This window comes from Stegastes partitus, unplaced genomic scaffold (assembly GCF_000690725.1).
Source record: "Stegastes partitus isolate 25-593 unplaced genomic scaffold, Stegastes_partitus-1.0.2 Scaffold1955, whole genome shotgun sequence".
Taxonomy (NCBI): Eukaryota; Metazoa; Chordata; class Actinopteri; family Pomacentridae; genus Stegastes; species Stegastes partitus.
The window spans coordinates 89,445-111,545 of record NW_007579686.1 but is presented as its reverse complement, the minus strand read 5'-3'; the positions used below and the strand labels follow the sequence as shown (position 1 = coordinate 111,545).

Genomic DNA, 22,101 nt, shown 5'->3' with positions numbered 1-22,101 from the left:
AATTCTCATATAATAAACAAATCAATGTACAATTTAACAATTGAAATTTCTTTTTTTTGTTCATTGTCACTGTATCCACTTTTAGAAAAATATTATCATATTTAACTTTAAGGTTTCATCTTATAAATACAAAGGAAATTCATGAAATAACACAAAATGGTATGTAAATATCTGTTCTGTAACAACAAAAAATCTGTTTTCCAAAATCTGGTTATTTTCTTTTATTACAGGCTTTAAATGTTGTGTATTTATTTATTTTTTGCATAACTGAAAAATGCAGTGACAGTCTGTAACTACAGATTGTTCTCGTGCAAATTAATTTATTTGCATAAGTTGGATAATTTAAAGTGTGAAGTCCTGGATTTATTCTGCATCAGAACAGATAGTTGTAAATATTATTTTGAAGCACGTTTATCAAAAGACAGACTTTATTTTAAAAAAATAAAATAAAATTGGCTGCACTAATAGCCAACGTAACAAGCAGTAAAAATCGCAGGATGCTCAGCAGAATGACCTTATTGACTTTTACCTTTTCTCTGTGGTCCAGATAAATACTGTCATGCTGCACAAGCCATTAGCAGCAGAAGCTCTATTTACATGAAAACAAGACTTTGTTTGTTGCCAAAAGCAAGATGGCTATCTTATTGGTGCTTCAATTTTCACACGGTCCCTGCTGTCTGATTAAGAACAGGAGAAGTTCTTGAGGCCAAAATTGGTCTTTTTTTGTTTGTTTGTTTGTTTTTGTGTCTGGTGTGTGACTAATTCATTGTTACACAACAAGAAGCTCACGGTGAGATACAAAGTATTGACAAGTGTAATGGTCTGCGCAGCCATGTCGGTGTATGACAAGTACACAGATAAGGTGGAAAATCACCACTGGGGTGCTTTAGTGGTATTTTCCTTAAGTTGATGGATTTGTTATGGGGCTGGGAAATCATCTGAGGAGGGGCGGGGTGTGTGACATCAATCAAGCAGCTTTTAAATTCACCACTAATGTCCGTGCTGTCAGGAGGAGAGCCTGATGTACAACCTTCCCTCTCAGAGAACACTCTTCACTGTATAACACGACTCTTCCTACGTCTACATTCCATATTTTTACCTCTACATGTTAATTAACAGCCCACATTTGAGCTGATGGAGATCCGTCTTGCAGGCCACAGTCAAGCGGGAGCAAAATTGCCATTAAAAGTTTCTTTTGTGAATCCACTACCTTTAAAACACATTCAGCAAATTTGTCAGAATACAGTCACCCATTACCGATTTTTAAAGTTGTAGGTCTTGTTGCACTCACAGCTCTCTTCTTAATTGACTCCACCATGGAGTAAATGAGAAGAAAATGAAAAGATAAATTACTCTAATGGAAGGAAATGAAGTGTGAAAAGAGACATTCCTCCCAGTATTTTCTAGGATGCAGAGCATGGGTAAATTGAAATACAACAAGGATCCGGCTTCTGTATAAAGACAGATTCTGCCGTGATTACAGAAGATGATGCAATTTTAATGCCAGGCAGTTGAGCAACAACACACATACTCATTTATTACTGAGGTCTTGGGTAGGGGGGGAAAAAAAAAACCCTATAAAAACTCCAAAATGCAAAAAAGAAATCAAAATAAGAATAGCTGAGGTATACAGAATTCAAATGGATTCAGCAACCAGAATTTAAAACCCATTAAAATACATTCAACCCTTTTGCCGCAGAGTTCAGATTTGTTTAAGGATGGCCCGTTTACCCCCCGCAGCGTAAGTGCTTTACAGTAGATTTCATGCAAATAGTATAGTGCTGGGTCGCTCTGTTTTCGTTCTGCTGCAGCTTAAAGGTCAGGGCTTATGAGCTTCCCAGCACCATTAAGACACAGTTTGTTTAAAGCCTGTCTGAAGGACAATGCTCAATGAACCAGAACATAGACAGACCGTAATAAATGAAAGGGAAAAGTTATGGTTCCGCTCAATGAAGTCAAAGGGCAGATGGAGGATAAGAGTGTGTCTCATTTCAATACGCTGTTATCCTCGAGACTCACAAACCAGACAGACAGTAAAAGGAAAATTCGATGCTTTGAAATTGGAATGTCTGCGCAGTCACGGATGCACTGTTTTGTTTTTAGACTGTAAATTACCGTGTGAAGAATGGAATTGTGACCTTTTTTTTTGTTTGTTTGCTTCTGAAAGGCTTGTTCCAGTGCTCACTTAATTTAATCTTCCTCATTTCCTTCCCTGCTACCTTCTTTGTTTTTTTTTTTCACTTGTTTATTTCCACTTTCATGCACCTGTCACACCCACAAGCAAAATTAAATGATCAATTCATTAAGTTGACTAATGGAATCATTTATCAGTTGCACCCCATTATTTCCTATAGTCTTTCCTTATCGCTTTATGCAAACAAGTGTAGAATCTGCACATGCTGCTGGAATTGCAGGAGAAGTCACGAACAGGAAATTTTCACCTTAGGTGTTGGAATGAATTCATGAGCGCAAACCTCCACTGAGAACCCCAGAAGGAGTCATGTAGAGCGATGTGAAGTCCTCGTATCTGAGCCCAGCGGAAGCTGCTTATTGATTTGCTTGTCTAGTGGCTCTCTGTAATAATAAGGAAATAAAGCCCTTGGATATTAGGAGATTGATGTCAATCAGCAGCCTGCTTCAAGTGTGGCTTGTCCCATCTTATTAGCGCTCTCTCCATGCACTGAGTGTTCACTGATGACTCCATTGATATGCAACTGAAGAGAGGAGGCTGTCTGTTGCCATCTTGAGGAGCATTCCCCCATGATTGCTCGCTCTGTCATCTTAGTAGACAGAGAGATTGTCATGGAGCCATGGAATATTAGGCTGAAGCACCTCCACTGTGCATATCACACATAATCAGGATGCCTGGACACCTTATAATCAGGTCTATAGGTTGAAGGACTGCAGACATGCTTTATAATTTGAATGTGATAGAAACCACACTCGCCTTTTCTGAGGGTTTTGTTGGAGGAAAATAAATGAGCAGCACGTTTGATACGTGGCATTGCAGTGTGGTGATCTCCAGTGAGAACGTGATTTTGTGGAGACAGAGTTGCTCCAACAGGGTATTTTATGGAGGTTTGTAGTGAGGCTACATCCATTTTAACATTTGTTTTTATATCTGGGGGAACTGTAATTTTTTGAGGGGATGTAGATATGCTATGTGTTTATTTTCATCACCAGTCAGTGCCTTAGGATCTCAGGACACACAACAGTTTTACAGCCTGGTTCGTTTTGACAGTTACATGCAATTAAGTCTGATTTTTAACATATTAATCATCAACAGCAGAGTTTGTGTCTTTATTGTCGGATACAAGGAGCGTACGGTTTCTGCAGGAGCATACAAACCTTTCCCACACTCCTAAAACTGTTTCCATCCTCTCCGGCCGAGACATTTCCTAAATTTGTTGCACCGAAGAAACATTTTACCAACTAAATTTCCCCTGGGACAATAAATGGTATTTTATTGTATTTGTGCCACTGCTCAGAATAAGATAACAGTAATCTCATTCTGTCATGGTAATTACCACCTTTAATTTATGAATTAGCACTAATTAACCAGCTACAGTGCTGTGTGATGTGATGCCGTTGCTCAAATAACCTCTCGAGCGCAAAGCACGGTTTCTACTTCTGGCTGTTGGATCTACAGCAGGTTTAAATAAGGTGCAGTGTAACAACAAGCTTTCACAAATGTTAACATCTGCCATCTCTTTGTGATTTATCACAAATCTTGTCAGACGGTCTCGTCACGTAGCGACTTCATGCGACGTGCTGGTGTGTCACAGGTTATGATAGCATGACACCCATTTTGTGAACCTGACAGAGCACATCAAGATCACTTTGTTCTGAACGTACACTGGTTGTGGCGGTGCATTACGGTACATCTATACCTGACTGGAGTCCTTCAAGCACAATAAATTTAAAGTGGCTGAATATAGGGTGTGATTTTCTATCTTTGTACAGAAACAGGTGAGAACAGAGCCTGTCTGTGACTTTATAGAGAATCAGCGTAAGTTGTAATTTTTGTCAGTGTGACGGTGACACAGGGCTGGATAACAAATGAACTCAACGTAATTTTAGCATTTTCATTACATTTTTAGAACCTTCTGATGTTGCACAAATAGTTGATTCCACTTGTGATAAAAAAATATATATACCGTAGTGACTCGATAATCTGACACTAAATGTAAAACCTTCTTTTATGTCGGATAGCAAGGCTGTCGACTTGTCAAGACGGAGGTCGAGATACAAGGAGGGCTTGATGTTGATGGGTAATTAGTTGTTAATTATTGTTCATAGTTGTTATAATAACTAGTAGGGCTGGTCTGAATAGCACTTACTGGTCTCTGGATAGTCAGGCCCAATTAATAATGAATATCCGAATGTCTGGAACACACAGGCAGGACTTGGCTGCTGATGCTAGTTTAGTTAGCGGTCACACTTCTGTTTCCACCATCAGTGGTGCCGCCGCCACCATCCATGTTTACGTCCGTAAACACTGAGCATGCTCGCTATGTGTGACGTCGTTGTGTCCTCTTCTGCACATGTGGGACACTTTTGGCTCGTATGAAGTTCACATAGCAGATCACATACAAGTCGCATTTAATTGGAAATGTGAACGAACTCACAAAAAAATCGTATTTCACCAAAAAATCCAAATTGAGCATTAAGTCCTGCAGTCTGAACGTAGCCAATCTGTCGGATTGTTCAGTCAGATAATACGCCGTTATCCTTATTTGTGACATAAAATGTCATGTCAGAGTCAGAATCCAAGGCTGTCAGTATGTTAAGGCTATTTTTCATGGGTTCAGTTCGTTTTTCATAAAACCCGGTCGGATAGTGAGGCTGTCGGATTGTTAAGGGTCGGATTATCAAGTCACAACTGTAAGTATATTAAAGCTACTTAAAGCGTTCAGTGGGCGTGCCGAGTAAAGCTCTATTACAAGTACAATGAAAAAAATGTGCTGAAGTATCGAAATTTAAAAACAGCTAAATGCAGGAAAAATGTCCCCTGTGTTACACCTTTATCATATTATAGCAATAGATTATAATCACTGATGCATTAATATGCAAATATCATTTTAATATAGTGGCTTGAGTGCCTAATTGTTACGTTCATTATAATTATGGATTAATGTGCTAATTATTTTCTTGATTAATTGATTGTTTAGGTTGTTAAAATTACAAAACCTTGCAATTATATAAAGCTCAACGTGACAAATGAAAAAAATAATAATAATAATAATTCTTTTGGCCAACTAATAGGCCAAACATCAAAATGATTAACATTGAAATGATTCAAATAAAAGCTGTGCATAGTTTAAATTACACAAGCAGCACCGTCGGATGACATGTAAAGTTCCATCTCTGTTCTCTGAACCCCTCAGCTGCAAACACCCAATTAAGATTCAGAGATCAGAACAATATGGTAGCTCCTCCGCTCTGTAATCACCACAGTGAGGTCTCCAACCTGTACACATTGATCCCGTATCGATCTGTGTATGAGAAACTCTGGTTTAACCCAGTTCTTCATTCTCACTCTCCACATTCACTCGATATTCTGACTGAAGGGCAGCAACTGGATGGTCAAAATCTGCCCAACACAGATAGAGACAGAGAGGGAGACAGATAAGATAAGAAAACGGAGGCAGGGTCTAGAATGATGCAGCAATAACAATAATGTTGGTAAAAAAAAAAAAAAAGAAGAAGATAATCCCCACAGCTTTACCGTACAGTATGCCTTTCTGTATTTCGCAGTTATGAGTAGGGGGTCCAGTATTATGCACTTCAATCATTCATGAAGACCTCCCTTTGCACCCTTTCTTCTCTTTGGTAGTGAGACGTGTCAAATATGCTTAGTTTGCCTTTATAGCGCGGTTTTGGCTGCTCTTGTTGTGACAGAATAAGGCTACAAGGAAATGTTTCTCCTCCATCTTAGAACATCAAAAGGTCTTTGAATTGCTTCTGTCGCCGAGAAAGATGAATGTGGTGTTGTCGTGTCTGTCAGTAAAATGTAAAACCATGTGTCAATTCTGTCAGCCTGGGAGAGGCTTTGTAACAAAATTGTTTACTCTTCCTCTTGAATAGCCTGATCAAACTTTTATTAGCGTGGATGGTGGTAAAACTACTCCGCATCAGCAAAACGCCGCAGCGGCTTACAACTGCTCGCAAACTTTTACGAGCACGGGAGAGCTTCTCCAGTGGCACAGATAATTTTCATATTTATTCAGACGCTGTTCCTTATTTAAAACCTTAATGTTTCTTTTCTGTTAAGGAACTCCGCAGAGAATCGGTAATGACAGAGTCAATTTTTCACTGCAAACGTTTGCCGCCTGCAGTATTTTCATATCCGCGGTTTTTAATCAACATGCTCAAAATGAATAGCCATGACACTCAACATGAAATGAAGAATGTATAATCTGATTCAGAAGGGGGTGGAATTTCAAAATGCAAACATTTATAAAGAAATGTCAGGCAAGTTTAACATAAGAAACATCTGAAATCACGCTGTCGACATATTGTCTCACGCAGGCCATGTTGCTTTATTTTACTCAATGTTTCCCATCACATTACCATTCAAATGACCTCTAAATAACATTTTTTTAAATGATCCTACATTTGTTTTGATTTCCAACTGCGACTCCTTCATCTTCTTGGGGCGCCATAATAGAAAACCTCACGTAGGGATATCTCACTCATTTGCAGCTTGTGTCAACAACATGCTTTCATCTGTAAGCGTGAAAAGTGTGCTGGCAGCTATTCTGCCTCATTAAGACAAACTGTCACCCCGAATGCAAGCTAATTAAGGTGTCAAAGCTGACGTTATTGTTTCATGTAGACACTTGTACACAGATACTAAGAGGATATTATTAACCCCTTTGTTGGTTACAGTATTTATTTTTGCTGTTGTGCATTCTGTCATTTAAAAAAATCAGTTTGATGTTCATATATTCATCATCATTAGGCAAACATTTATAGTATGTTTGTTTGTTTTTTGAACCTGCAAATTGGCTTTTGCACTGCATTGAATAAAGTACAAATGCTGGAAGACGGTGAAACTAACATTAGATGCAAAAATGGAAAAGAATCAAGAATTCACAGTGATGTGTAATGTTTTCAGTCAGCTCATCTCGCTGTCTTGGGATGGTAATTGTCATAGATGTTCATTTTCTTTTTGTCAAGAACTACAGAAGTGCATCTATCTCCCCACCAATCTTAATAAGATAGGATGAAATCCTGCCAACACACACCTTGAAACAGCAGAATTTGAATTTCAATATCTGAAGAAAATCTTCCTCAACTAAAGGTTGATAAATGAGGCAAAAATCTTTGTTGTAATGGGAGTTTGTATGAATAGCAGGAACGGGAGAATATTTGATCATTCCAGGATAACTGTCCTGTCAGAGCCACTAAGGACATGCAAGAAAGTTAATCTTTGCTAATGATTATACAGTCTGGAGCATTTAAGCACTTGCAGTGGTGAGAATCATCCATTCATTAGATTTCCCCAAACAACTGATGTGAGGAAAATGTAGCAGATAATGGAGGAAAATATGGCCCTTTTGTACTCACAGTGCAATTATGCAGCTACAAAAACACTTGGCTGGTTTGTCCTTCTGTAGCTGTTGGAGCTAAAATGACATAAACGACAGAGGTGGGCCTCTGCAGTTATCTTTCTGCCCCAAGTGAATCTTCATTGTCTCATATTTTCCAGGGAAATGACTGGCTTATTCACTACAAGTGATTTCTCTGCACCATTATATATACAGATGTATATATTGATGTATCATTATCACCAGGATGCCTAATTTGTGTCACCCTACAGTGTTTAATTTAATCATTAGGTTTGTGTTGCATACTTCCCACCCGTGGCAAATTTTTTAATCAAATATCGAATGCATGCATCTGTCTCAGGTTGTCTAGCTGTGGATGTTTCATTAAAACATAAACAGATTAACAGTGTCATTGTCAAAACAGCAAAGTCACATCTTTTTTTGGTGGCTTTTACAGTGTAAGATATCATTATTACTGAATTAGAAACACTGGGTGTGTATGTTGAATGTCGCACCCACAAGTTCATACATTCATCTTTATTTTATTTTATTTACTTTTGGGATTAACTGACTATTCGCTGGTTATGTGTTTTTCTATATTTGAGTTGTGTGTGAGTCTAGGTTAAAAAAAAAAAACCTACTAGACTGCGGAATGAGGTCTTAGAAAAATATGTGCTTTTAAACATTCGTATCCAGCGAGTAACCCGACTATTTCTACTCAGCGTTGCTCCGCTCTGAGATCTCACTGCCTGCAGGGTGCGATTGTGGAATTCGTCTTTGATAAACTGGGTTTCTGCAAGCTGCTACTCACCACTGTCAGTATTAATTAGGTGCTAAACCTTTAAAAGAACGTCCTTATTGCCGGTTCAATTAAAATGTACAACACAACATGTCAAGTACTAAAAATAAAAAGGAAAAAAGACTCACGTTGGTATGTTGTGGTCGTACATGCTACCGTGTGCATCGTACACAACAATAAAACCACTGAAAGGTGAATTAAATAATATTGATTCTCTTTACAATGGCATTTGTCAAGTTGTGAGATATGTTAGGCAGCAAGTGAACAGTCAGTTCTTGAAGTTGCTGTTTTTGGAAGCGGGAAAGATAGACAGTGTAAGGAGGTGAGCAGTTCTGAAAAGGGCCAAACTGGGATGTTTGTGTCAGAGCATTTCCAAAACAGCAGGTCTTGTGGGATGTTCCCAGTATGCAGTGGTTAGTACCTACCTAGTCTGACTCACCGGAAGTGGGATTCGAGTATTAACCTGCCATTGGCTGCTAGTTGCAGGTAGCTATGTCCTTCCTTTCCGCTACCTACCTTTTCTTCACTTCAGTAAACAACAACAACAACCTCCAGGCAACAACCTGAAAAATTCGAGTTTAGCAGAGGATTTAGGTAGTGCAGTAGAGCAGCCCTATAGATTTTTTTCCCTCCTTTTTATCCATTTTAATCACACTTCTTGTCTCCCTGCATGCAAATGTTCCACCAATAAATTCCACTCGTCACTATTTTTAGTCAACACCAAGGGGACAGCCTTTGCTTAGCCTCGCTCACAGCAACTCTGATTGGTTTAAAAAAATATATAATCAAGTCTGAGCATGTTTTTCTTTTCTGTGGTGCAGCCAGACCGTTGTGTACTAGTGAGACTAGTGAGAAGGAAATGTGTCTAGTTATCCTTCCTTAGACCACTTTTGGTTTATAACTAGTAAACCGTGTCAAGGTCATGGGAGCCCAAGGCTTATCAGTGTGCGTAGGGGGTGAAGGCTGGCCTGTGTTGGTCGGATCCCACATAACAGCTACTGTAGCGCAAATTGCTCACAACCAGAACACAGTGTATCACAGCCTGCCTGCTGTGTACGTGGTTGTGTAGCAGGCAGCTGGTCAGAGTGCCCCGCGCTGACCCCTGTCCACCTACCTAAACAGTGCTGCAGTCCACAAATACTTCTTCATGGCAACGGCATTCCCTGATGCCGCACAAGACTGGTTTGAGGAACATGACAAAGAGTTCAAGGTGTTGACATGGCCTTCAAATTCCTCAGATCTCAATTTGATCAAGGGGTTTCACTGAAGAAAAAATGAAAGCAAAACCGCAAAACTTACAGGAGTTAAAGGATCTGCTGCTAATTTAGTGGTTCCTGATACCACAGGCAGGGCACTTCAGAGGTCTTGTAGAGTCCAGGGGTCAGAACTGTTTCGGTGGCATGTACACAACACTAGGCAGGTAGTTTTAATGCTGTGGCAGGTTAGTGTGTGTTAACCCATTTGACAGATTTGCTATTATTAAAGTCTCCAAGATGAATAGTTTAAAGGATGATACTAAGCCACCATCCCTTCTCCCAAAGCCGCACATATGCACCCACACACACACACACACACACACACACACACACCACATGCATAATGAACTGATTAAAATAGCAACAAAGTATGTGTGGAAGAATTATACAGGAGGACAGGCTCTCACCTCATTAGGCATAATTTTGGTAGATTATAGGCTGGGAGAGTTGATGATTCTATAATGAAACTGTCAAAAAGATGTACTGCTCTCGTATACTGTATGTTGCTTTGTAGTTCACTGGACTGTAATATTTTTGCTTAATATAATCATATTACTTTTTTTTTTTTCTTCTGCTCTTAGGTCCAAAAGAAAGTAACAGAATTGGAAAGAGGACGCTGGAACCAGACAGGGACCTCTTCACACACCTACCAACACAGGACACAGAAAGTGAAGTCCACTCGGTCACCACCGTCTCACCGATGAACATCCCCAACCACCAGCCTTTCCTCAGGGGCCTGCTGCTTCACGAACACCTACTTACAAGGAACTTCCAGGGAGACCAGCATTTTTTTAGGAAGGACGGCTCTGTGGCTGGTTATCCCACCATGCCAGGCTCTGCGTCGGCTCTGAATGCAGGAGACCCTGTCACTCAGCTCGTGCCCCATGAGGACGCCCCGGCCTTTTCAGACGTTGCCACTACTGCCACTGCGGCCGCCACCTCCCCGCTGACCACATTTCCTCCCACAACACCGGCGTCGCCCATGTCCTTCCCTCACAAGAAGTCATCTAAGGAGAGGACCATTGGGGCGGACAAGTTAGAGCCAACAACGGACTCCCTCACCACTCAAGTGACACCACAAAACAGAGGTGAAGGCAACCCGGCGGGTCCCCTATCCTCACGGGACAGCCAGCGTCGAAGCTGGAGTACTTTCCCCGTAGATGCCACCCTTGCACCCTCCTCAATGAGGATGGAGAAAGGGGAAGGTAGGGAAACCGCAGTGAAAAACAAAAGCAGCCCCGATCATCTCCTACCAAAGCAAACTCCAGCTTCTCGAGAAGAAGGTACCACAACAACATCCACAAGCGTCATCACGACTACCACAATCACCACCATGCAGACATCAGGTAGGCTCCTTCCTCATACTTTCATAGATGTACTGACTTTGTGCAAGAAATAGCATCAACATCAGAAGACTTTTCCGTCAATGGAAATCCAAAATTGACTGTACCAACCCCCCTGTGATTTAACATATACATCCCAGAGGACGAGACAATTAAGCATCAGGTCATCAGCACCACTCCTGTTCATTTCGCATTCCGCACACGGCTTCTCATCTCACCACCAGGGATGACAGAGTTGCTCATGTGTCAAAAACAATCTGATTTTTCTTGATGTGTCCTGCCTGTCCTTTCCACTGGCCGCAGAGGGCTGAAGGCCCAGACGAGCAGTGTCGGAGAGGATATTTGCAGAGATAGTTAGAGGGTTACGGGGCCACGGAGACACAGGTGGGCTGTCAGAAAGATCAGTGGTCTGGGAAAAAGGGAATCACTTGTCATTTTACTGTCTCCCACAGAGCCGTGCAGTCTGAATTTCACTGACCCTGAGGGTAACATTGAAATCCTACAGCAACTTGACTCTGGAGTGGAGTGTAACTACTTGATTACTGTCTACCTGGGATACGGCATCGAGGTTCAGGTCAGTACTGATCATTCGATACTGTGCTCTCTGATTAAGTGTCTTACTGGTGAAGTTCCAAACTGCATCTTTAATCCTGCATTCACTGGCCAAGTGGGGAGAAGCTAAAACAAGACGTAAACACAACACTGAGGTTCAGCTCCTCTCAAGGAACATTAGAATAGATTTTGGGTTCTGAAAATCTAATATTTAGCTTTAGAAGAAACAATCTAAATGCTCCACTCTGTTCACCAGCTGGTTGCCGAATCTGTTTCTTTGCTATAAGTTGGGCAGGTGGTGAACAGGAGTTTACCTGAGCCTTTTTCTTTTAACTGAAAACAGCAGTCTGCATCTGGAAATGAAGCTGTCAAGAATGAAGAAACTTAACCAAAATTGTAAAGTTTCAGGCTGTTAAACCAAAACAATTAGCTGAAAAAGGCTATAAAGCTCAGTGGGGCTGGAAGGAGGTGCATAATTGTCTGTGGGTTTGCTGGAGCGACTGGAAAATCATGACTCATTGTTAATCTAAAATACTGATTGTAGCCCATTTTTCCTGAACTCTGCTCTATGATGCTTTATAAAAAAATAAAAAACTCTTCTTAAAATAACATAATGTTGCAACAAAGGGGTTTATTCAAACAGTGAAGAGTACTGACATATTTTTGGTTTAGTTTCAGCTGTAACAGTATTTGCTGGTCCTGTGTGGGTTGATAGAGATAGACAGGCAGTGAATTACTGGAATGAGTAGGTGGATGAGGGCACAAGTGACGGGGTCTGTTTCAGGTTGAATGTTTGCTTGGTAAGTCTTTTCACAAAAGGTTATAAAAATTAACTGTCAGTGTGTGTGTTCCCTGGCATTTGCAATTCCTGAAATGCCTCATTTACCACCGGAGACTTTAAAATGTGCAAGCTTTGTCTTGCTGCCTCTGGAGGGCTAAGATAAGTCTTGACGGAGTATATGTTTGAGAGTGTGCTTTTCTCTGAAAGCTTCCTCTGGGTAACTTAAGTAAATCTTGAACCTCTTATAAGCAGACGCACACTTACCTGCACATGTGCATGCATATTCTCAGACCCATTTGATCTATCAGCTCGGGCTTTTCGCAGTTTCTCCAGTGCATTTGGCAGAAAATTTCTTCGGAGACTCTAAAACTTCAAAGCTGCAAAGGGGAAAACATATAGACATTTTATACTCACACATCAACCGGGCCCTGATAAAGAAACAGGAGGCAGCCATGTGTTTCAGCAGCGCCATGTGAACAGATGGGGGCCACTGTCTCCCTCCCTCCTACAGCTAAACTGATAGTGATCTGATGGCAAACTATGTAGACAATTGCTTGGCAGGGCTGAAGAGAATGAGCAGCCAAGGTCTCTGTTCCTTGGGAACACATGAAGTGACTGAAGATGGAGAGATACAACCTGAAATCAAGCTTGTGTCATGCCTTCTCATCAGCAGTGTGTGAAGCTCTTTTTCCTGCTGGCTGTCCTGATTTCAAGGCTTAAAAGGCACACAGATAGACATGTGGAGAAGCAGGCAATGTTATGCGAACAGAACAATATTTACTTCACATTTTGATTGTTTTTACATTTGGATAATTTTTCGATCTCAACTATTTAAAGTTTATAACCTGCTCATTCATCTGCGGGTAGACACTCACACACATTCAGCTGTTGTCTCATTTGCTGCAATGCAGCTACACTTCCACCAACTTTCTCCGACTAAGAGCTAACAGTGGTCAATGAGCTGCTGCATTTCCCATTTCAGCAAGTAGGGAGTGACAGGATAAATGCGACTGCAGTCTGCTTGATAAAAAGATGGTATTTCTAACAGCAGATGCTTCACTAAGTAACATAATTTCCCCGAATCACTTCGAGAGTTCCACATTTCATCACATTTTAGGTGTAATTTTGAAGGAATTAATCCTTTAATAGTATCCACATGAGAAGAAATATATGAAATTACCTGTTATTGCAGAGAATAAATCCCTTCCACTTTTTGTGATGAGCTTATTTGTCATAATCGCACAATGATCTCTGGAGGAAAGCTGCAAAAGTCACACCTTCCCCCTGTCATACCTCTGGTGGGATTATGGATGATTTGTTGGTTTATGACCATTTTTTTTCCTCTACAGTCTGTTAGACACACACAAACCTCCCCCCCTCCCCGGATTAAAAGCTCCCAGTGTTCACTTTGATTGGCTCGGTATTGATACAATTTACTCTGCCAACCATTAATGCGGACTGAATGCTCCACACTTGAGAGTGGAGGAGCTGTAGGAACGGCTGTACGGTTGAAGTGCGTGTTCTTGTTTTGGCAGGCGGCCTTCGTTATGGAAGGCGGGGAGTCATTATAGCAGACACACGAGGAGTTTGCAAGGGTGAAGGAGGGGAATTAGATGAAGGAAACACTCTGAAGGACAGATGAGGGGACTGTTAAAAAAAAAACCTGTGTTGATGTTGTGCACCTATAGTTCAGTGAAACCCAATGCGTGCTCACAATAAACAGGCGCAGCGTCATTTCCAGGACTCAGAGACCCCTCTGAATTCTACCAGCATTCAAAAATATCACAGAGATTGGTGGGGAATAAATAAACAAGATCAGACCTTTTCTGTATTTAGTCAATACTCCTTTCAGCAGCCTGGCAGCTTGTGGGAGAGGGAGGATGAAAAATGTATCAGGAGAATTTACTGCCCTCAGCCTGACTGCTCAACCTCTCTGCCACAGCTAACAGCATATAATGTATTGCCCCATCTGGCGATTCTGACCACATTACGATTTACTCGCAGAATAATTGTACAAACATTCGGAGGCTGATATAACACAACGTTCAACACAAAGATAAACTAATAGGTGCGATAAACACTCTGAGTATTTTTTTTTTTTTAAAAAGGCACTTTAGCTGCATTTAGCGAGTATTTTATCGAATGCAAAATACGCAGCAGATTGTGTAAACCGTCAGTTGTAAGTATAAGATATAAAGTATTGATTTTTTCTGACATTTGCAGCCATTATATAAAGGTTAGCAGTGATGAATAGCTTTAAAGCCCGAGCACGTCACTATATTACAGTGAGAAGGGTTTATTTCAGGGTTCATTTCCATCATTTTCAGCGTCCCTGAAACTGCGAGTAAAGGTCTAAATATAAAATTATAAAGAATTGGCATTAGCATTCACTTAAGTTAAGGTTTTGGAGTGATTAATTACTATTAATAAAAAATAGTCATTCCGCTCATATAGTTCATGGTTATTTTATGATCATGTAAAAACTGCTGTTTCATTCATTCTCGGATCATTAATTATAATATCAGAGGTATTTACATGTTTTAGCCTCGCCGCGATGCAAATCTTGCAGTCGAACGAGTCAGCACGCCTCACCAAGTTTGTGTTTTCCACCCCGTAGAAATACAAATATGAATTGGTGATCTTATTTCTATTCTACCTCCTCGTCTTCATCACAGTCACTTTTGCAATAAGGTTTTAGAGGAGGACAGATGGAGGTTTTCCAGAGCCGGGCTGTGGCATTAAAGTGCTTAAAATCTGTTTTGAAGCTTTTTTTATTTGATCAAATAAATCCAGTGGGTTAGCTAGCTATCAGCTCTTTCCAGGCCATCTGTCCTGCTCTGATTTCTCTGTCTCCTCTGCTCACTGATCTACCTGTCTGCGTCTCAAGGAGTTCCCATTTGCACCAGGCTCTCCCGGCTCCGGTTCATCCCACACCCTGCACTCTCTCTAAAAACCCAAATGTGTTGTGTGGGACGCGCTGGTTAATACACTTCTACGGCTAGAAGCCTAGACACAGCGACATTCCCCCCCACCAGTGTCTGATTATAGTTGTGTTTCCACTTGCTGACAGGCTTAAAGCAGCATCATTCAAAAAGATGGTGGGGAGGGATTTTGAGATTAATACTGTATATTTAATTTATTTCTCTTCTCCTTCTCTTATCCAGTTCTTCACTTTTTTCCCCTTGCTTTTCCTCCCCCACTCCTCATCTCTCTCTCATTTATTCCTTTTTCTATTTGTCTCGCTCTTCAACCCTGCCTCAGTCGGTTCAAATTATTGCAGTGAACCTTGGAATAAATTAACAGAACACAGGAACAAATTAGCATGACTCTGGCTTGACTTGATATTGTAGCCTTTTCTCATTAAGGCCTTTAATTTCATTCTCGTGATTATGTCGCTTAAAACAACAAGTCGGACGTGATATTGGGATTTCAATTATACGTAAACATATCAGAGGGATGATAGATTACATAAAAATACGCCTTCCAGTTAATTCATTCAATTAAAACTAAATGTAAATGGAAGTAATTCATTGTTATTTATCGATCGGTACAGTTAGGCCTAAGCCGAGAAGTTTTCCATGCAAAACACCGCAAAACTTTTCGTCGCTGTTTGTTTCATTAATTAAAGTTTATAAATATGAAACAGAAGCTTTGAGTCTCAGCGGGGGAAATTACAGCGTCCGAGTGGTTCATCCTCATACGAGCGAATATTGTTTCAAACGAGTAAAACCCGAGAACCAAACACCTAATGAGCTCAGGGCTGAACGTGCTGAGGAATTACACCTGAGGTGAGGCTGCCGAGTAGGATCATCAATGAAATGCCCCTTTGAGGATTGAGACGTTACAGAGCATGCCAAGTGTTTATAGCTAACCCTGACTTGAGGGTTAACGATTGGTATTTGATGCTGCCTCTGCGACCATGCTCCTCTGACTCCAATCAATAGTCATGTTAATAAGCGGCACCAATACTTGACACACAGCCCCCTCTCAGTGCCGGGTGAATTGCTGTATTGATCCTCGCGCTCTTATTTTAATTCCAGTATTTCTTACAACAGAAGCAAAATGCACACGGCATTGACCGTGGCAGAGGGTGGCTGATGAGGGAGGGAATCAAATTTGCTTTTGGCTGACCACCGGGTGCTCTCATCAGATGCCACGAGAAGGTATTTCCCGCAAAAAAAAGACTGAGTCTTTGCAAAAAGTTCCTATTTTAAATGCAATGACGAATGCAATTCTTCTTTCTCAACTCTGACATACAAAAAGTGGCGTTTTAACAAGGTAAAACACTCTGGACTCGGTTCCCCAGCAGCTCAAACGACGCAGGACGCAGCAGATGTGTTGCAGAGAAACTGAGCCTGACTGAGTAATGGAAGCCAGGACAGGCTTGCTGCCTTTAATCAACTTGAGATGAGGCAAAAGGAAACCTTCATCATGCTGTGCCGTGGGCGAGTAAGCCAGGACATAAAGAAGGCCAGTTTGATCTTGATGAGCTTTTTAGGGTGTCAGGGCTTTGCCGAGATGAGTTTTCATGGGGTCTAGCCATCCCAAGAGGAATGCTTTCAGGTGACACTAATTGCTCCTCCACCCAGCTAGCTGTCATAAAGGGAGAAGTCTATCTGGCAGAAGGTTCGCTTCTCTCCAATTCTTTCAGTGTCACGATGAGGACGGGAGAGTAAAGATGCACGCTGGAAAATACGAGGAGTAATCAGCAATGCATGAATTTAAATCTATGCAAAAACTGCACACTGCAGCAAACAAACTGAGCTGTCAAGGCCCGAGAGGCACCTCTGAAAGTGAGGCTGATTTATCAGAAAGCATCTAATGAAACGACTTCTAATTCAAAAGGTTTTAATGTCTGCGTCTCTGTAAGCGTCTGGAAGAAAGAAAAAAAAAAGCAAAATATTTGAGAAAATGGTCACTATACTTTTTTATTTTCTTCCTTTTTCTTGCAATTGGTGATCTCAGGAGCATAAAATGAACCAGCTCAAATAGGAACAATGAACAAGTTAGTATTGTATTGAGCTGCTGGCTCCGGCACATCCTCATTAACATTCAGCTTTTGCTGATTGGTAAGAATCCATTGTTTTAGACAGCAGGGCAAACAGGAGTCGGTCTTGGCTGTTTTACATAGAGGTGAATGTTCAATTAAGATAACATATTTCATATAATGAGCACGGGAAGAACTCTTCTTTTGTATGGATTTATCAGGAGATACACAAAAACAGCAACTGGATGTGGTGTACCAAGATTATTCAAATCAACCGGAGGTAGGGGGGGCAGTGAGGTAGGTGCATTACCAGTATGTTCCACTGTATAAGCCAGTGGGTTTTATCATAGTAATGATGACACTGCAGCTGCCGAGTCCAGTGGCTGTTGATTTATTGCCCCCAGCAGCAGGGTCATTTAATTTCCATGTATAGTGGTATCATTTTGATTACATACTGCTCATTCCTGCATCAGCAATAGCTCCTGTGAGTCAGAGTAAATGTTCATTGCAGAGCACCACCAGATGTTTTCAACAATAAAACATCAGCGAGAGCCAATCTCTGTGGACAGTTAGCTCATCTCGCGTACAGTACTTGCGGATAAATGAATAAAAATTACACGCCATACGTAAAAAGTCAGATTTGTTTGACAGATTGCGTATTTCAAAGCCCCAGGAGAAATATCCGTCTCCTTTCCAAACTGCATTTTTATTCAAATGTATTTTTGACTTGAGTTATTTCAAAGTAGACAGTAACTCACTAATTGCAAGATACAGATTATTTTGTTTATCCCGTACGTGGGGCCAACTGCGTGCTATCAGCACCGACTCCGGTCCCAGATAAAACAGCATGCCAGGCGGCTTTCTGTTGGGATGTGATAAGATGGATCTTCACCTCTGCTCACTGTTCGCTCTCACGGTTCAGCACCGCATCTCACTGGAAGCTCCCTGTTCAACAAAGGTCACGACTAACGCGGCAAGATCAAGGTATTCAATCTTGCAAATGCCGTTATCCTGTGAAACATTATTTTGAGATACTTTTTCATCGTTTGTATTCCGAGTGCCGTTCTTGGCCCGTCAATTGTACTGCGTGGCCTTGCAGGACGGTGTGTTCATTACAGTGGTTTGATTGAAAAGACAGTGGCTGGAGGAGAGAGATGACCTTCTCTCCTCTAGTCCTCTCATTTTGATTAAGTCTCAGGAAAAAAACAATTATTGGAACGGTGCTTGGGAAAACAGGCGGCGCTTGAAGTGAAAGAGCACCTACTCAGAGGACAGTCTTACATTTCTTCCGTTGTTTAGAGCTTTATTTTTATTTTTTTTCATGAGCTGGACAAAAAAAAATCCCCACACTAAACAGACATTATTTCTTCTCTCAACCCTATTCTGAAAATGGAACAGCATACTGTATAGATGGCATCCTCTGATAATGTTGTGGTTGGTGCAGAAGTGTGCTTGGTCAGCCAAATCCCTGTCCCACAAATGTGTCTGCTGAGGCAGAGATTCCAGCTCGGACTTACAATAAGGCTGCTCTCATTACAGTGCAGAGGAACATGCATGTGTGTGTGTGTGTGTGTGTGGACATACATGCACACACACACATGTACTTGTGTGTGTGTGTGAGACAGTGAGAGAGCAGTCCCTCAGGGTGTTTGGCTGCAGCACCGCCGAAGATAAGGTAGTCTGATGTCTCCTGACATGGCCAATGATTCATAATTGAGGCAGGACAGCTGTTGCTGGCTGCAGTGACAGGTCCCAGGGTGGATGACAGATGATAGGGCCCTCTGGGGCTGAACTATCTATCAGTCCAAATGTTCACTGTCCACTATCTGCTCACCTATCCTTCATAAGCCTCCCTGCTATATGTAAACCAAGTGGTCACAGATCTACAATCTGGTTGAGCCCACTGAGTATGATAAGCTGTCGCACTATCTGCATGTCAGACATGAGGTGGACACTGTACAATTAATACCTGCATAGTCAGGTGTTTAATGAAACACCCACGCTGTAATGCTTCACCGAGTAACATCTGTAATTTTATCTGTGCTCAGATGAACATTGGTAGAAATATGTAACAACAATCAAAGCCTCACTGACTTGTCTTAAAAAAACATGTATCTCTCTATCACCCACAGGAATCGTGCAACTTTCTCAAAAGCGGTTGTACTGTTTTAAAGTCTCTGATCTTAATGTGTTTATACATATACAGTATCATAAATAGTCATTTTGTGAAGCCCTACTTTTTCAACACAGCTACAAAGGGCTCTCCAAGAAAGAAAAGGAATCATAACACAAGAAATAAATAATGTTAAAAGTAGATGAATACATAAAACAGAAAAGGTGAAGAGGTAAAACTGAATCAAGTCAAACCGTTTTATTTATAGAGCTTTTAAAAAACAAGTTGTGAACACGACGCTCTGCAAAGACATTTAAAATACAATGCAGGCATGGATTGAATGGAGATAACAAGTCACTGTAACAGATGAAATTAAAGCAATCACATAGTCATTAAGAATTAAAGAGACTTAAACGCAAGCACATGAAACATATCAACTATTCACAAAGACGCGCTCATCAAAGAATCTTTTAAGAAGCGATTGAAAAGAAGTTAAAGATGGAGCCTGTCTGATCTCGATGGGCAGAGGCTTCAGAAGTCTGGAGACGTCTTTGGTTATTAACCGAGGCCTTGGAATGACCAGCAGAGCCCCGTGATCTAAAGGAGCTAATGCATGTAGGGGATAGAGCTGGAGGATATAGCCGGGAACATTATCATCGTGGACAGAAATCACAATATTCATTTTGATGAATGACCCTGAATGCAAACAGGACGCGTTCGTTTACTGCGACGCCACAGGATGCTTTTTAATTTGAAGTTCAAGGAGTGTGTTCCATTTTGAACTGAATCTTAAATACAACAAATAATGTTTTTCTTTTAATTGAATGGTTCTAAACACTTCCCAGACTCATCAGCTTTTATGTTTGAATCAGAAGCTTGATTCTCATTGCAGTCAACGTGGACTATCGCTCACATGTCAACAAGTCAAACGCAGCAATTATTTTAAATAAACATGGAAAGAACGGCACATTACGCTAAACATATTAGCCCCTTTCTATGCCGCATTATAACATAAAAATATCTAAATAAATTAGAAAACTGTGGCTGCTAAAGTGACAAACAAGTCTGATTCTAGGTAATGACTAAAAAGGCAGACAGGTTCGACTGATGCTGGAGTTAGTAGAGGCTTCCTTGTGAGCTTAGGCGACACTTCAAACTTTGGCTTTCTGTTCACTCCACGGGATGGTGACACTACTTTAAAAAAAAAATAAAAAATAGCGAAAAAGTTTTGTTGTGTTTCCCACTTTCGATGGCACAGGTCGCCTGGATGTCTCACAGCATATTGTCCTGGTGTGTTTTTTCTTAATTTTGAAATCTGACCATTCGCCACATTACAGATGTTTCCCTCTCTTCACCACAGTTTCCTCATCCTGACGTTTGACTCTTCGCAGTCAATCATTTTTATGTTTCCAAAAATCTGTGGGGGTTTTTTTTTGCTTCTCTTTTCTCCCTACACGTATAAGCCACATAACTACTGCTCTCATTGTAGATTACTCATCACTATGCAATTGTTAGATTGTTGTTTTGTTGTATTTCTTACTGACATTGTTTTATGGTCCCAGCTTACTGTGATGTCAGGAAATCAGTGATATTTAAGGAGCGGAAGGCCCTTTAATGCTCTGGAGATTTGTAGTAAAGGTTCTAAATCACTGCAGAACCAAAAAAAAAGACATAATGTGATTTGGATAGAACAGGAGTTTATATACTCCTGAAGTTGTCACCAGTTGGAACCAGTGGAGGGAGCTGTGATGGATACCACTGCACTACTGTTGTCCAAGCAGGCAAAAGGACAAAAAGATTTTCTTGAGTTACAAAAAAACAAAAACATGAATGGACCAAAACGCCCCCTGACCTCTAGCAGTCAGTCTAATAGATGTTTTGACAGGTAGCCCAGCTTACTGTTGAAATACGTTGTACTAATTGTACCAGCAGCTAATATTTCATGATCACATTTGATATTTTTATTACCAAAAAAAAAGATTAAGAGATCCAAGAATTGTCCAACTGAACATAAATCCTGTGCACAGCAGTGAGAAGAGAACATCACGGCCTCGTGGACATTGTTTAGCTCTGATGGACTAAATGACGGCTGGTACACATTCCCAAAAGATAATAGCTAGGAACTAAAAGTACCAAAGACAAATACTGTGGGTGAATAATGTATGAAATTAAGAACTGAGAATCTGCATATTAACAATTTTTGAACACACTGGAAACAAAAGAAATCTCAAGTAATTTTTTTTTAATTTGTTGAAAGAGTGAATGTGGTTTCAAATGGGTGTGGCTAACGTTTAGTTTTTTTGCTCTTTATTTCTATTTTAGCTGTTTCTACTGAGCTGTTGGCTACAGGAGAGCATGGATTGATTCACAGGGATTCAGTGAATTTTTTGGCAAGAAGGCCATTTGATTCCTAGCATGATTTTTTTTTTTTGAGAGAGGGAGAGTTGACTGAAATATGTATGAACCACGGTGGAATAGCAGCATTTCTCATCGACCACCTGCTTTACAGTACCTGATGGTGGAGGTAACAGAAACACATCACAGGACAGATATAAATTTTAGGTGGAAATTGAGAGATGAAGGAAATTATAGATGCAGATTGTTTGAATCCTTGAATAGATATTGTCAAATTAAAGAAAGAAGCACATAAAATGCATGGGTGTTTAACCATTCTTGCATCACAAGGAAATGTGCTTTGCAAATATATGTTCTCTCAT

General features: G+C 40.7%; 1 protein-coding gene across 1 annotated transcript in view; it reads left to right on the top strand.

The window, feature by feature from the left end:
- Positions 1 to 832: 832 nt before the first annotated feature.
- The window catches only part of LOC103373328 (seizure protein 6 homolog), a 49,761-nt gene continuing 28,492 nt past the window's right edge, over positions 833 to 22,101 (top strand). Inside the window, exons 1-3 of the mRNA XM_008303192.1 lie at positions 833 to 881; positions 10,190 to 10,954; positions 11,404 to 11,525. Coding sequence (XP_008301414.1) covers positions 833 to 881; positions 10,190 to 10,954; positions 11,404 to 11,525 — 936 coding nt within the window. The remainder of the gene's footprint in view (positions 882 to 10,189; positions 10,955 to 11,403; positions 11,526 to 22,101) is intronic.